Consider the following 15,407-nt stretch of genomic DNA (forward strand, 5'->3'; position numbering starts at 1 on the left):
ATCTCTGCGCCCAGGCTGCTTCGGGCCTGTGTCAAGACCTGGGTTTCTGAACGTGATACCCAGACCCGGGGTGCAGGAATTGTCTGTCCCCACCAGGCTCCCACTCTCTGTCCTCTTGTCTCCAACAGCAGCGGCACCTTCTCCTGTGGGGACTGCTCCCACGTGGTCACCTTGCCCATCCTCAGGAGGCACCTGCAGGTCTTCCTGGACTCCCCCTCGCAACCCCGGTGCACAGTCAGGGTCAAGGTAGGAGCGGCAGGGGCTGGTGCATCTGTGTCCATCTCTAGGGCCCCTTCACCTGCGGCCAGGAGGGGGCTGCCTCTCCTGGTCTCTTCCCGGGGAGGGAAGGCTCAAGTCTCTGCAGTGGAGCTGGTGGCCTCGAGCCACACGTCAGTCCCCGGGAGGGGTGTTTCCGGTGAGTGGGGTTGGGTGTTGACGCAGCCCCCTTGGTGGTTCTTGCAGCTGCTACAAGACAGCATCTCTTCGCTCCTGAGGTTTGCTGCCTGCGAGGATGGGGTAAGTGGAGGCCCAGCCCCTGGGTGTGTGCTTCTCCCCTCTGCCTGTTCCTCGTGTGCTGGGCACCAATAGAGGTCAGACTCTGGAGGCTCAGCTCGGTCCCTGCTTCCTCCTCTGACTCACGCCTTTCCCTTTCGGAACTGAGGTTACTTCTCATCAGTCCTGCAGGAGATATGGGGCTCTGTCCCCTGGCTTCCACTGTGATAGGATGGTCTCAAGGTTTCAAGTTAGACCTAATAGAACAGCTATCTGAGACATACATTTTTTAAATTGCTGGGTGAGTCTGAGTGCATGGAAACCTCTCAGAGCTGCCCTGACTGAATGGTGGTGGCTTTGTGAAGAGGTGTCAGGCATGCTCCTCAAAGAGACTGCCACCTGAGCATACACACCTCACCTTACACGCTGACATTACCTTACACACCCACCTTACCTCACACACGTTACCTTACACACCCACCTCAACTTACAGACTGGCATTCCCTTACACATCCACCTCACCTTACACACCTGCATTCCCTCACACACCCACCTCACCTTACACACCCACCTTACCTTGCACACCTGTGTTCCCTTACACATCCACCCTACCTCACACACCTACCTCACCTTACACAACCACCTCACCTACATGCCTACCTTATCTTGCACACCAGTCTCACACATCTACCTCCTTACACATCCATATCACCTTACACACCCACTTTACCTTACACACCCACCTTACCTCACATACCTGTTACCTTACACAACTGTTACCTTATACTACCACCTCAACTTACACAGTGGCATTCCCTTACACATCCACCTCACGTTACACACCTGCATTCCTTTATACACCCACCTCACCTTACACACCTAACCTTACACACCTACCTCACCTACAGGCCTACCTTACCTTGCACACCCATCTCACCTTGCATACCCATCTCACTTTACACATCCAGCTCATCTTACACACTGGTATTACCTTACACACCTCTCACCTTACACACTCACTTTACCTTACACACTTGCATTCCCTTACACACCTACCTAATTGCACACACCTGCCTTGCCTCACACCCTTATGGAGCAGATAGCTCTGTCCATGTCAGAGCCATGCAGAAGCCTGTGAGGGGCTTGCGTGTCTGCTCTCAGGGTTCGAAACCCAGGTGGCAGACGTGCACAGCTCCTGCAGTTGCTGGCAAAGAGGATGCTCACATCGGCAGAGCTAAGGGTTCCCACAGCCACAGGCCCACTCTGCATCCAGCCTGAATTTGGAGGCTCCATGCAGCCCTCCTAGCTGCTTGCCAGCCCCTCCTGGGCTTAGGGGTGGGGGGAGAAGTGGCACTTATTACAGTCTTTACTTTACACCAGATGTCAGAGTTTTGAGTAAATCGGAATGTCCGTGCACAGAATCTGTAAGGAGCCCTGGTCTGGCTGCGGTTCCAACTCGAATCCCCAGCCTCATGCACCTCTTTAGAGCAACTTGTTGACCCCCTGCCCCCTCCCCCCAACAAACCTTCATCCAAGGGGCTGCTGTGCGGTGGGGACCAATGTCTCGAGGAGGGCTTGTGGACAGGTGTCCCTGATCGTGTGCAAGTGCAATGGGAATCAGCAGTTAGAGCAGCCAGCCCCCATGCGCCCTGCTGTCCTCAAGATGGGCAGAGGCCACACTGACTGGAGAGGCCACAGGGACAGGGCTCCTGTCAGATGCAAAGAGACCCGCAGAGGGAAGGTCACTGCAGTCTTCACAAGCGACAGCTAGAGGGTAGCCAGCCTGGGTGGGGACGACAGGGACCCTGCGTGTGTTCTCTTCAGATGGAAGTCCTGTGTTTCACGGGTGGTGAGCCTGTGGTTCGGTGACTGTTGGTCCTTGGGTAAGGCTCATGGATTGGAGAGTTCCAAGGTAGGGGGCTTTAAACAGACACTAAATATGGCAGGTCCATCTCACCTCATGCCCTCAGGGAGGAGAGCTCTGTCTGTGTCAGAGCCATTTGGAACTTGTTACCGTGGAGGATGCTGGGGGAGTTCTTCTCAAGGAGAACACAGCAGAACAAATCGAAGCCCATGGCTGAGTGCTTAGGGATGGCACCCAGAGCATCCATGGGCCCTGCAGTAACCCGGGTGCCTTTCCTGGGCCCCAGGCTCCCTGGACAGTGGCCCTCGACCTCCTGCTCTCTTCAGGGGCCTGGAGTCTGAGAGGCCTGGTAGGAACCCACTCATTCACTTATTCCCTTTTAATGGAGGCAGGCTGTACCTCCCACACATTCGACTTCTCGACTGCTTGCATCCTAGAGAGCTTGTGTGTGCTTGTGTGTATGTGATCCACGTGTGTGGGGCATGTGCACCAGTGCCCTGGCTGAGAGGCCCAGTGGCGAGCACCTCAGTGTCCCCTTTGTGCTGCTCTGCCAGCAGAGGCGAGGCCAGTAGGACTGGGGAGGTGCCAAGCTCGTCACCCCCAACCCCGCCTCTGCACTCAGTGGATTCTCAGGCTTTATGTCTACCTGGAAGGAAGTGGACACGGGTGTGGGTGAGAGGGGGGCATTGGCCACGAAGACCACCTGAACTCTGTCAGTTTAGGGTGCGGATGTACATTCACAAATTGCAAAGAATCAGATGACTCTCCATGAGAACCATGACTGCATGCCATTTCTGGTAGGACCCAGGAGTGTTGGGTCTCAGGCCTCCACTTAACAAGGTCCAGCTTCAGATGTGAAGGCAGTGGTCACACCCACCACTCTACCTGAGTGACATCACAGAAGCAAGAGTCAAAGAAAATACACTGTACCTTTTAAAAACAGAGGCACGTTTTATACTCACACACAAATACATGTATTCATGTAAACGAGCACGTGTGAGTTTGGTACTGTGATTGTTTTTAACTTCTTCATGTTAATTTCCCCCCAATATAGGTATAATTAAATCTCTATTTATAAATGATAGAGTTATTATTGAAAACTATAGCTGCCAAACCTGGCATTTTAAAAAAGAGGGTATTTTTCAGACTTTTTTTTCCAAGTCAGAGTTTAGTGCTTGTATCCAGGGGACCTGGGCCCCCCATGGATACACACAGGGGAAGCCCTCGTAGACGACACAGCGGCGTACAGCATCACCTTGTCCCTCTCAGCCCTGAGTGGGAACCTCCTGCCCCCTTCTCCAGCATCTCTGCCGCCTTCCTGCCACTGCGCCTGTGCGAGGCCCCTCATGAGCACAGAAGCCCTGGGAGTGACCAAGGGGTGTGACCTTGATGTCTTGGCCACAGGAGCCCGGCGGGAGGCCTCCACACTGTCCAGTCTCATCCTCTCATTTCCCCCCTTCACCTGCGTGGACCTCAGCTCTCTCCCTCGCTTTACCTGAACGTGCTACCAGGGAGGTCGGACCTCCCTGTGAACCACGGTGGGGAAACAGGGCATTTGGTGCTGTGCCTGTCTTGTAGGTGGGAGACGGGGATTGCAGTGAGCTGGCTTCACAGCGTCCACATCCCAGACCAATCTGGACATTTACTGCTGCAGAAGGAGCCATCTCAGGCCTCAGAGTGTCTATGCTGTGCACACAGACCCACTGTCTGGACATGGCTCTGCTGGGCAGCAGTCACAAGGCTAGACTGTGGTCACAGATGTCCCCCAGTCCCTGGCTGGCCCTTATGCTCCTGTCGGCTGGGACCTCGCTGGGCCCTGAGCCAGAAACCCACGTGGTCTGGACCCCGTCATGGCATGCGTCTGGTCCTGAGCAGGGATGGGGCACACTCCATGCCCCTCCCACCACACCATGCTCACAAGAAGCCAGACACGGGGTGAGGGCAGTGAGGTGCCCATCAGGAACACAGACGCGCCAACCCTGGCCATGCTGCTGACCGCCCAGCCTGGGTCTCCCTGCCAGGACACGTTAATGATGGAAGGGGCAAGTTAGCACTGAACTCAGTGATCACAGACATCCATCAGGTGTCTGGCACAGAGCAGGGCTGGGAGGAGCCCCAGCACTGCGCCTCAGGTCCTGTGGAGAAACTTCCCAAAGAACACGTGACCTGAGGCTTCAGTCTTCCTGAAGACCAATAAGCCTCTCTTTTTGTTCAGCCCTATTCCCCCAAAGAAAGTGTCCTGAGGTCTGACACCTGGAGACCAGGAGGGCACAACATACTGCCCAACTTGGTCACCGGGCCCCGTCGCCTGGAGCTCTGCATTCCCAAGTGGACATGATGCTTGCCCACGGCTAACCTGTTCCCTGAGACTGTCATCAGACAGTGAGATGGAAGGCCTTTCTACAGCATGGGGAGAGGCGCTCAGCTCAGGGCAGCTCTGGGAGAGATACCTTGTTGAGGCAGGCAGAGCAAGTCCTTGACCAGAAGTGCTGGTCGACTGCGGAAGTGGGAGTCAGCAGCAGGCGCGATAGAACTCCCGCTGGGACCCCGGGCACGGCTTCCCGAGTGCTTCCCCCCCAGCTTCTGTCCTAGAGCGGCCAGCTGAGAGGTGTGCGCCTTGTATCCACTGACAGACATCGATAAGAGACATTCTTGATGTTCTTGTGTAAAAACAAACTCAGCTACCAGAAAAAAGCAGTTCCTTTGCTTGTATCACAGCCTATTCTCACCTCCAGAGAGGGTCACGGGCCAGGGAAGGGCCTCCTGCTCTGGCTGTGGTGTGCCAAGTCGGCGGGGAGCAGGGTGTCCAGGGCTGTTTGCTCTAACCAGCCTGCCTCTCCTCCCTGCAGAGTTACGAAGTGAGGAGTGTCCTCGGAAAGGAGGTGGGGCCTTTAACCTGTTTTGTCCGGTGCATCACCACCCACCCGACCAGCAGCGTGGGATTGGAGGAGGTTGAGCTCCTGAGCGAGGGGAGAGCCTCTTGAGAACACTGGCAACGGCCACAGGATCTGTGAACTTTACCAAGTGGCTGAGAGGTGGTGGTGGTTTGGGTAATTTCTTAACCCTGGGCAAAGTGAATGTACTTTATGATCTTGAAATGGAACTTCATGTTAGTAAAATGGCTTTGTAAACTATAAATCAAAATACTTTTTTTCTATGATTATATATTTTTTATTACCTTTCTGCATGTTAAAGCTTAAATAAGCTTCAGGCCTTCGTATTTATTTTAGATAATACAGTAGAAAAAATTATTTTGTCCTACTGTAATTTTAAAGTGTTCTGTTCAAATTTTACCATGATTCAACAGGTTTTTTCCCCCATTTCTTTTAACATTTCCTCAAAGAATACCCAGCAAAGGGCAAACCTTTGTCCTCTCGTCTATTACTGCCCTGCACAGTCAGTGTCCAACCTAAGTGCTTTGCAGTTCATTATTATTGTTTGGAAAATGTTCTGGGGGCACTATGTCAGAGGTCAAACTGTTATGAGTAAAGTATAGATAAAGTGAGAGAACAGGTCTGGTTAGCACTGGGTGCAGAGACAAGGCCACCCCGCCACAGGAGAGCTGGGTCATCGTTCACCTTGTTGGCAGAGTATCTGAGTTAAAAGTAAAACCCCGGACTAATTATCTCTGGACACTAAAGATTTTGTTTCCTCCCTATGACAATATAATCATGACAGGCCACGGTTAATAAATTACATAATATAGAGGTAGCAGCCAAGACAAAGAAAGGCTGCCCAATACCCACTCTCATGGGGGAAAGGCAACGACTTTATTTATTCGTCCAGGTTAATCTTTGAAATATTACAAGTACTGGCAAGGTAGCCAGTTTTAAGTAGCTTTGTGACTGTCCTTTCCATCTCCTACATGACTTGTACTTCACGCACTTGGAAAATCTACTTGAAGCTGACTACAGAAGTGAGGAAAGTGAAAGCAAATCCCATGAAAGCCAAGATGAGTCGGGCTGGTTTTCGGGTAACCGAGCCCTCTTCTCCTTGCCCCTAGACCCCCACTCGAAGTGGGACGCACTCCAACGGGTTTCCAACACGTTCCCGGGGCGCGGGCACCTTCCACCCGAACGGATCTCGGCAAGTTAACCAGCACGTCCGCAGGTGGAGTTCGGCCTGTTTGAGAAGCAAAGCAACCCGGGATGACCGGCCCCGGGGTGCAAGTCAGCCAGATGCGCGCCCTCCCCTACGGGTTCGGAGGGCCGCGAGCGCAGGAATCAAAGTGGGTCTAACGCGTCTTTATTCTTACAAATACTGTAAAAATCAGTATAAAAAAGTGAGCATGCTCAGTCTTTCCCTCGTATCTACAGTACAAAGGCTTGTCGGAAGTCTCTTTTACGAAAGTACCTTAGCTGCATCCTAGGCGTAGGATGTAGAGAAGCTGCCGTCACAGTAACTTAGGGTCCACGCGGCAGCTGTCCGAGTCCCGGCCAAGCGCGGGAGTCCGGCCCGGCGGCTCCAGGCAGTGCGGCCGCAGCCCGCGCGCCCCCCGCGTCACCGCGCGTCCGCCGCCCCCGCGCCGGGCAGGAAGGGCGCGCCGGGCAGCTGCTTGAAGAAGCGCCGCAGTCCGGCCAGGTCCCGCGTGAGCTGCTCCACGCGCTGCTGCAGCTTCTCGTTCTCGGCCGAAAGCTCCACCAGCTTCTGCTGCATCTCCTGGTTGCGTCGCTTGGCCTTGTCGCGGCTCTTGCGCACAGCGATGTTGTTGCGCTCGCGTCGCTGCCGGTACTCGGGGCTGCCGCGGTCCGGGCCCCGCTTGCCTGCCGCCTTGTCTCGCGCGGGCCCGGGCGCTGGGGGCGCGGGGCTCCGGCGCGGCGGCTCTGGCGACGCGGGCGGTGTGGGTTGCGCAGCGGCCGCGAGGCTCACCACCGTCTGCGCGCACGCGGCCACCTGCGCGGGCAGCAGGGAGCCGGGCGCGTCGCCGTCGCCCCAGTCGGGCTCGCGCTTGAGGGGTCGCGGCGCCGGGCCAGGGCCCCCGAGGCGCGCGGGGCCCCCGGGCAGTAGCTCCAGGGCGCCCGCTTTGTGGTTGCTGTTGAAGAGGTCGGCGAAGAGCTCATCGTGGCACAGCTCCAGGGTGGGCACGGCGGCCATGGAGTCGATGTAGGCGCTGAAGTCGATGGCGCTCTCGTCGTCGTACATGGCGGACGCGGCCGGCTCGGCTCCCCGACCCGGTTTCCCCGCGCGGCCGGGCTCGTAGAAGGCAGCGGGTTCCGCCGTCCAGGGCGCGCCGCGCGCTGGGCCGTCCAGGCTGAAGAGCGCGGCGCTCATGGCGGCGTCGGGCCGGCGGCGAGCGCGGTCCCCGGGCGGGCCGGGCGCTGCCTTTTCTAGCCCGGCTGACGCGCACGCCCCGCCCCGGCCGCGAACCGCGGGACCCCCGCCCGCGCGCCTCCCCCGCGCTTCCTGCCCGCCGGCCCGGCCCGCGCGGCGCTGCCGGGAACGACCCTCCCTTGGCCGCGCCTCCTTCTTCCTCCTGGTGGGTCGGCGCCTCCGGGGCGGAACCAGAACGGGGCACCGGACCGGCTCGCGAACTAGGGCACCGGGGCGCTGCCCCGCAGCTTCAGGGAGTTCGGGCCGCGGTGCTTCCCTATCGCGGGGATCGGGAGGTCGGGACGCTGCCCCATCGAGGCTCGGCCATGTCTGGGGAGCGCGCCTGGGGCCAAGGAGAGCCTCGAACCCCGCGCGCCCATGAACCCCAAGAGCGCCCGAGAACTCCGAGCTCAGCTCCTGTGAGCCCCGCGCCCCGGACCCTGCTTCCAGGTCCACAGAGCAGTCCCATTTTGCGGTGGTGTCTTACTTCGGTCCTATCTATACTTCCAGACTTTTTTTTTTTCCCTTCTGTTCAGTGTTCCAAAAAGAAGCGCCTTTGGATACAAAGCAGTGGGGTAGTTCCCCTTTAAGAGAAAGATAATATTTAGACTAGTAGCTCTGACAAGGTATTAACTTGCTAGCTTTTCACTTTATAAAACTCAGGAGAAGACTGTCAATTGGCTTTGTTGGTAAACATTTGCTACAATTTGGGTCAGGCATTTCGGGTTAGTTCTATTTTTCACATCACAGTCCGTTTTCAGACCGGGCCTCAGTCCACATCCTTTTTCATTTTGCTACTTCCCAACACCAGGCAATCCACAAGCCCCACAACCTTCCACAGTATTCCAAAAGTAACTTCTAATGTGTGGTTCCTGCACACTCTCAGAAAAGACATTTATTTTGGAAGACAAAAAAACGCTACTAAAGGCCTCCCTAGTCAGGGAATGCAAAATAAATACTTGCACGGAAAACCGTATTCTCCTGAAAATAATTCGGTGACATGATTAGTAGATTCGGATGTCATTGGGATTGAGCTTGAGAGATACTACGCCCATATTTTTTAGATGAAGTAACTAGTAATTAATGATAACTTTTCGATAAGAATTTTCTTCCCTTTTCCAAAAATGAGAAAGGAAAGATCATAGACCAACAAAGTAGGAATTTGTTATGACTTTTAAAGGCAATAGAAATACAATAATACGATTTAAAGTTTAGCTTTTGTGTTAGTAGTTCACACTCATTTCTTAAATGTCTCCACCTACTGTCTTTTCCTATTAATTTATGCAAGGTAAATACAAAGTTGTTCATGATTTCTCATAGTTAGGAATCTTGAGTTTTCTGATTCTGAGTGATTTTGTGTGGTTTTCTGAGTAGGACTGTCCAAAGGAAGCAGTCACATAAGAAAGCGTTTTCTTGAAAATGTTGGAGCCTTGGATTCCCCCGTGTTTATTTGCGCCGTTTTTTAACCGGAGTAAAGTTATGTCCTCTCCCCTCTCCACCCACCCCCCACCCCCAGTCCCGTAGAATGTTGCTATGGAAATTTTTCAGATGCTGTGCTTCAGGTGGACTTTCCAGATATGTCTGTCCTCTAGAAATTCTGGGGACTGGGCATGCCTGAACACACTCCAGCTAAGGGGCACTGTCAGGGTTAGAAAGTGGGACTGGCTTGTTCCTAACACTGAGGAGTCACATGTCAGTCTTCACAAGGGATCATTTTTGGGTGCTTCATAACGTGTAAGATACAGGCAAGAAGAGTTCTCCAAATTGAAGTCTGAAACAAAGTTTCTGAGAAGTGCCAGCATCAAAAGGACAGAAAGTGTGACTTTAGTGCCCTCTTCAGGGGATGATTCTCCTGTTCTGTGAGAGACAGTAGTGAAGTTACAAGGACAGGCTTTTTAGATAAACCTCTTTCTCAGATTTTTTTGTGTAAGGACTATAAGAATGAAGCCACTGGGTATTGGGGTCACACATCCATGGCACTGCTAAAGCCTGTGTATTTCTTAAAAACCTACTGTAATGAGTCAAACATTCTGCATTCACTGCAGCCTCTGGAATTTAGGAGACAGAGCCCCCAGATGACAAAGCATCCAGAGCGGAGAACAGATTTATTCTGTGAGTCAGGTGTCCACCTGCCACAGATTGGCTCATGTTCCCAGTGGTACAAAAGAAGGAGAAGCACTTGACCTTCCCAGCCCCGCCTGTCAGCACTGCCACAGGCCATCAGTGTGCGTTGAATTGGCACACGGTCTTGCATAGTATGGTCCTTTTAACAACGTTGATTCTTTCAGTCTGAGAACAAGGCATATCTTTCCATTTGTTTACATCATCTTCAGTTTCTTTCATCAGTGTCTTTTAGTTTTCAGATTATAGATTTTTTGCTTCCTTTTTAAAGTTGCTCAGTCGTGTCTGACTCTTTGCGACCCCATTGACTATGCAGTCCATGGAATTCACCAGGCCAGAATACTGGAGTGGGTAGCTGTTCCCTTCTCCAGGGGATTTTCCAACCCAGGGATCAAACGCAGGTCTCCCACACTACAGGCAGATTCTTTACTAGCTGAGCCACTAGGGAAGCCCAGGAATACTGGAGTTTGTAAGCCTATCCCTTCTCTAGTGGATCTTCCTGACCCAGGATTTGAACCAGGATCTCCTGCATTGCAGGTGGATTCTTTACCGGCTGAGCTACCAAGGAAGCCCTTTACCTTCTTGGGTAAGTTTCTTTCTGTGTGTTTTATTCTGTCTCTTCAGTTCAGTTCACTCACTTGTGTCCGACTCTTTGTGACCCCATGGACTGCAGCATGCCAGGCCTTCCTGTCCATCACCAACCCCGGAGCTTGCTCAGACTCATGTCCATTGAGTTGATGATGCCATCCAACCATCTCATCCTCTGTTGTCCCCTTCTCCTCCTGTCTTCAATCTTTCCCAGCATCAGGATCTTTTCCAACGAGTCAGTTCTCCGCATTACGTGGGCAAAGTATTGGAATTTCAGCTTCAGCATCGGTCCTTCCAACGAATATTCAAGATTGATTTCCTTTAGGATTGACTGGTATGATCTCCTTGCAGTCCAAGGGACTCTCAAGAGTCTTCTAGAGCACCACAGTTCAAAAGCATCAATTCTTTGCCTCTCAGCTTTATGGTCCAACTCTCACATCTATACATGACTACTGGAGAAACCATACTTTTGACAAGATGGACTTTTATCGGCAGACTAATGTCTCTGTTTTTTAATATGCTGTCTAGGTTGGTCATGGTTTTTCTTCCAAGGGGCAAGCGTCTTTTAATTTCATGGCTGTAGTCACCATCTGCAGTGATTTTGGAGCCCAAGAAGATAAAATCTGTCACTGTTTCCATTGTTTCCCCATCTACTTGCCATGAAGTGATGGGACCAGATGCCATGATCTTTAGTTTTTTGAATGTTGAGTTTTAAGTTAGCTTTTTCACTCTTCTCTTTCACTTTAATCAAGAGGCTCTTAGTCCTCTTGGCTTTCTGCCATAAGGGTGGTGTCATCTGCATATCTGAGGTTATTGATATTTCTCCTGGCAATCTTGATTCCAGCTTGTGCTTCATCCGGCCCAGCATTTTGCATGGTGTACTCTGCACAATTGCACTTATCTCACACGCTAGCAAAATAATGCTCAAAATTTTCTAAGCCAGGCTTCAACAGTATGTGAACCGTGAACTTCCAGATGTTCAAGCTGGATTTAGAAAAGGCAGAGGAACCAGAGATCAAATTGCCAACATCCTCTGCATCATAAAAAAAGCAAGAGAGTTCCAGAGAAAAATCTACTTCTGCATTATTGACTACACCAAAGTCTTTGGCGGTGTGGGTCACAACAAACTGGAAAATTCTTCAAGAGATAGGAATACCAGACCACTTGACCTGTCTCCTGAGAAATCTGTATGCAGGTCAAGAAGCAACAGTTAGAACCAGACATGGAATAACACACTGGTTCCAAATTGGCAAAGGAGTACATCAAGGCTGTATATTGTCATTCTGCTTATTTAACTTACATGCAGAGTACATTATGCGAAATGCCAGGCTGGATGAAGCACAAGCTGGAATTAAGAGTGCCAGGAGAAGTATCAACAACCTCAGATACACAGATGACCCCATCCTTACAGCAGAAAGCAAAGAAGAACTAAACAGCCTCTTGCTGAAAGTAAAAGAGGAGAGTGAAAAAGTTAGCTTAAAACTCAACATTCAAAAAACTAAGATCATGGCATCTGGTCCCATCACTTCATGGCAATTACATGGGGAAACAGTGAAAGACTTTATCTTTTGGGCTCCAAAATCACTGCAGATGGTGACTGCATCATGAAATTGAAAGACGCTTGCTCCTTGGAAGAAAAGCTATGACCATCCTAGACAGCATATTGAAAAGTAGAGACATTACTTTCACTACTTTGCCAATGAAGATCCATCTAGTCAAAGCTATGGTTTTTCCAGTAGTCATGTATGGATGTAAGAGTTGCACTATAAAGAAGGCTGAGTGTCGAAAATTTGATGCTTTTGAACTGTGGTGTTGGAGAAAACTCTTGAGGTCCCTTGGACTGCAAGGAGATCAAACCAGTCAATCCTAAAGGAAATCAGTCCTGAATATTCATTGGGAGGACTGATGCTGAAGCTGAAGCTCAAATACTTTGGTTTCCTGATGGGAAGAACTGACTCATTAAGACCCTGATGCTGGGAAAGATTGAAGACAGGAGAAGGGGACGACAGAGGATGAGATGGTTGGATGGCATCACCGACTCAATGGACATGAGTTTGAGTAAACTCCGGGAGTTGGTGATGAACAGGGAAGCCTGGCATGCTGCAGTCCATGGGGTTGCAAAGAGGTGGACATGACTGAGTAACTGAACTAACTGACTCTACATATAAGTTAAATAAACAGGGTGACAGTATACAGCCTTTACATACTCCTTTCCCAATTTGGAATCAGTCTGTTGTTCCATGTCTGGTTCTAACTGTTGCTTCTTGACCTGCATACTGGTTTCTCAGGAGACAGGTAAGGTGGTCTGGTATTCTCATCTCTTGAAGAATTTTCTATAGTTTGTTGTGATCCACACAGTCCAAGGCTTTGGCATAGTCAAAAAAACAGAAGTAGATGTTTTTCTGGAACTCTCTTGCGTTTTCTAGGATCCAAGGAATGCTGGCAATTTGATCTCTGATGCTCTGCTTGAACATCTTGCTTGAATCCAGCTTGAACATCTTGGTTCTTGGTTCACAGACTGTTGAAGCCTGGCTTGGAGAATTTTGAGCATTACTTTCCTAGTGTGTGAGATGAGTGCAATTGTGCGGTAGTTTGAACATTATTTGACATTGCCTTTGGGATTGGAATGAAAACTGACCTTTTCTAGTCCTGTGGCCATTGCTGAGTTTTCCTAATTTGCTGGCATATTGAGTGCAGTACTTCACAGGATCATCTTTTAGGATTTGAAACAGCTCATCTGAAATTCCATCACCTCCACTAGCTTTGTTCATAGTTATGCTTCCCAAGGCCCACTTGACTTCGCATTCCAGGATGTCTGGCTCTAGGTGAGTGATCACACCATCGTTGTTATCTAGGTCATTAAGATCTTTTTTGTATAGTTCTTCTGTGTATTCTTGCCACCTCTTCTGCTTTTGTTAGGTCCGTACTGTTTCTGTCCTTTATTGTGTCCCTCTTTACATGAAGTGTTCCCTTGGTATCTCTAATTTTCTTGAAGAGATCTCTAGTCTTTCCCATTCTATTGTTTTCCTCTGTTTCTTTGCATTGATCACTGAGGAAGGCTTTCTTATCTCTTCTTACTATTCTTTGGAACTTTAATTTCAAATGGATATGTCTTTCCTTTTCTCTTTTGCCTTTAGCTTCTCTTCTCTTCTCAGCTATTTGTAAGGCCTTGTCAGACAAGCATTTTGCCTTTTTGCATTTCTTTTTCTTGGGGATGGTCTTGATCACTGCCTCATGTACAATATCTCAAACCTCCATCCATAGTTCTTCGGGCACTTGGTCTATCAGATCTAATCACTTGAATCTATTTGTCACTTCCACTGTATAACCACTGTATTGATTTATGTCATATCCGAATGGTCTAGTGGTTTTCCGTACTTTCTTCAATCTAAGTCTGAATTTTGCAATAAGGAGTTCATAATATGAACCACAGTCAGCTCCTAGTCTTGTTTTCGGTGACTCTGTAGAGCTGCTTCATCTTGCGGCTGCAAAGAATATAATCAATCTGATTTGGTATTGACCATTATCCTGTCTGATGTGATGGTAAATGGGATTGTTTCTTGCATTTCTTTTTCTGATATTTCGTTGTTAGTGTATAGAACTGCAATAGATTTCTGTATATTAATTTTGTATACAACCTGCAACTTTACCAAAGTCTGTGATTTCTGCTGGCATCTTTAGGGTTTTCTATGTGTAGTATCATGTCATTAGCGAACAGTCACAGTGTTACCTCTTCCTTTCCTATTTGGATTTCTTTTATGTCTTTTTCTTTTCTGATTGCTGTGGCTAGGACTTCTAAAACTATAGTGAATAGAAGTGGTAAGGGTGAGCATTCTCGTCTTGTTCCTGATATTAGAGAAAATGCTTTCATCTTTTCATAGTTGAGAATAATGTTGACTGAGTTTGTCATATACGGTCTTTATTAGGCAGAAATAAATTGTGGATCATGAGTTTACCTCTTAGTGGAGGAAATTCATCATTTTCATTCAAAAGATGCTGAAAGTTAAATATAAAATTTAAACCCTCTTTGTATTTTTAACAAAGTATATTTGATTTGCAATATTTTGTTAGTTTCAGGTGTATAGAATAGTGATTGTTTTGGCACATTATACTCCATTACAGGTTACTACAAAACAATGGCTGTAATTATCTGTGCTATACATTGTATCTTTGTCGATTATTTGTTTTCTACATAGTACTTTGTATCAATTCCATGTTCTTAATTTGTCCTTTCCCCCTTCCCTTTCCCCTTTGGTAACCATGCATTTATTTTTTAGATCAGTGAATTAGTGAGTCTGTTTATGTTTTGCATGTTAGTTCATTTGTGTTTGGGCTTCCCTTGTGGCTCAGCTGGTAAAGAATCCACCTGCAATGTGGGAGACCTGGGTTTGATCCCTGGGTTAGGAAGATCCCCTGGAGAAGCGAAAGGCTACTGCTGCTGCTAAGTTGCTTCAGTCGTGTCCGACTCTGTGCGACCCCATGGACTGCAGCCTACCAGGCTCCCCCATCCCTGGGATTCTCCAGGCAAAAACACTGGAGTGGGTTTCCCTTTCCTTCTCCAGTGGGATTTTCCAGGCAAGAGGGAAAGGCTATCCACTCCATATTCTGGCCTGGAGAATTCCATGGACTGTATGGTCCATGGAGTCGCAAAGAGTCGGACATGACTGAGTACCTTTCACTTCATTTGTATTATTTTTTGGAGTCTACATATAAATGATATTATACAGTATTTGTCTTTCTCTGACTTATTTCACTTAGCATAATATTCTGTAGTTCCATCCACATTACTGCAAATGACAAAATTCATTGTTTTTTTATGGCTGAGTAATTTTTTTTATATATATATATATATATATATATATGTATATGTATATCATGTCTTAATCCAGTTGCCTGTTGACAGATACTTGGGATGCTTCCATGTCTTGGCTATTGTAAATAATACTGCTGCATACCTTGGTATGCATTTATCTTTTTGAATTAGTGTTTTCATAACCCATGACTGGCAGTGCTGGGTCACATGGTAGTCCTA

At 49.4% G+C, this 15,407-nt stretch overlaps 2 protein-coding genes across 2 annotated transcripts in view; one reads left to right on the forward strand and one right to left on the reverse strand.

Moving 5' to 3' along the window:
• SPIDR (scaffold protein involved in DNA repair) overlaps nucleotides 1–5,344 on the forward strand; it is a 276,652-nt gene extending 271,308 nt beyond the window's left edge. Inside the window, exons 18-20 of the mRNA XM_070382423.1 lie at nucleotides 129–246; nucleotides 463–516; nucleotides 5,206–5,344. Coding sequence (XP_070238524.1) covers nucleotides 129–246; nucleotides 463–516; nucleotides 5,206–5,340 — 307 coding nt within the window. The 3' untranslated portion in view covers nucleotides 5,341–5,344. The remainder of the gene's footprint in view (nucleotides 1–128; nucleotides 247–462; nucleotides 517–5,205) is intronic.
• A 715-nt stretch (nucleotides 5,345–6,059) lies between these two features.
• Nucleotides 6,060–7,665, reverse strand: CEBPD (CCAAT enhancer binding protein delta). Its single transcript, XM_070382424.1, has one exon. It carries the CDS (start codon nucleotides 7,625–7,627, stop codon nucleotides 6,857–6,859), a length of 771 nt encoding a protein of 256 aa, XP_070238525.1. The 5' UTR covers nucleotides 7,628–7,665; the 3' UTR covers nucleotides 6,060–6,856.
• Between the last annotated feature and the right edge of the window lie 7,742 nt (nucleotides 7,666–15,407).

The sequence above is a fragment of the Bos mutus genome, chromosome 14, assembly GCF_027580195.1.
Source record: "Bos mutus isolate GX-2022 chromosome 14, NWIPB_WYAK_1.1, whole genome shotgun sequence".
Taxonomy (NCBI): domain Eukaryota; kingdom Metazoa; phylum Chordata; class Mammalia; order Artiodactyla; family Bovidae; genus Bos; species Bos mutus.

Bases quoted from the DNA above. Each gene is read 5' to 3' on its own strand.
- CEBPD (XM_070382424.1), bottom strand. From the start codon at position 7,627: ATGAGCGCCGCGCTCTTCAGCCTGGACGGCCCAGCGCGCGGCGCGCCC.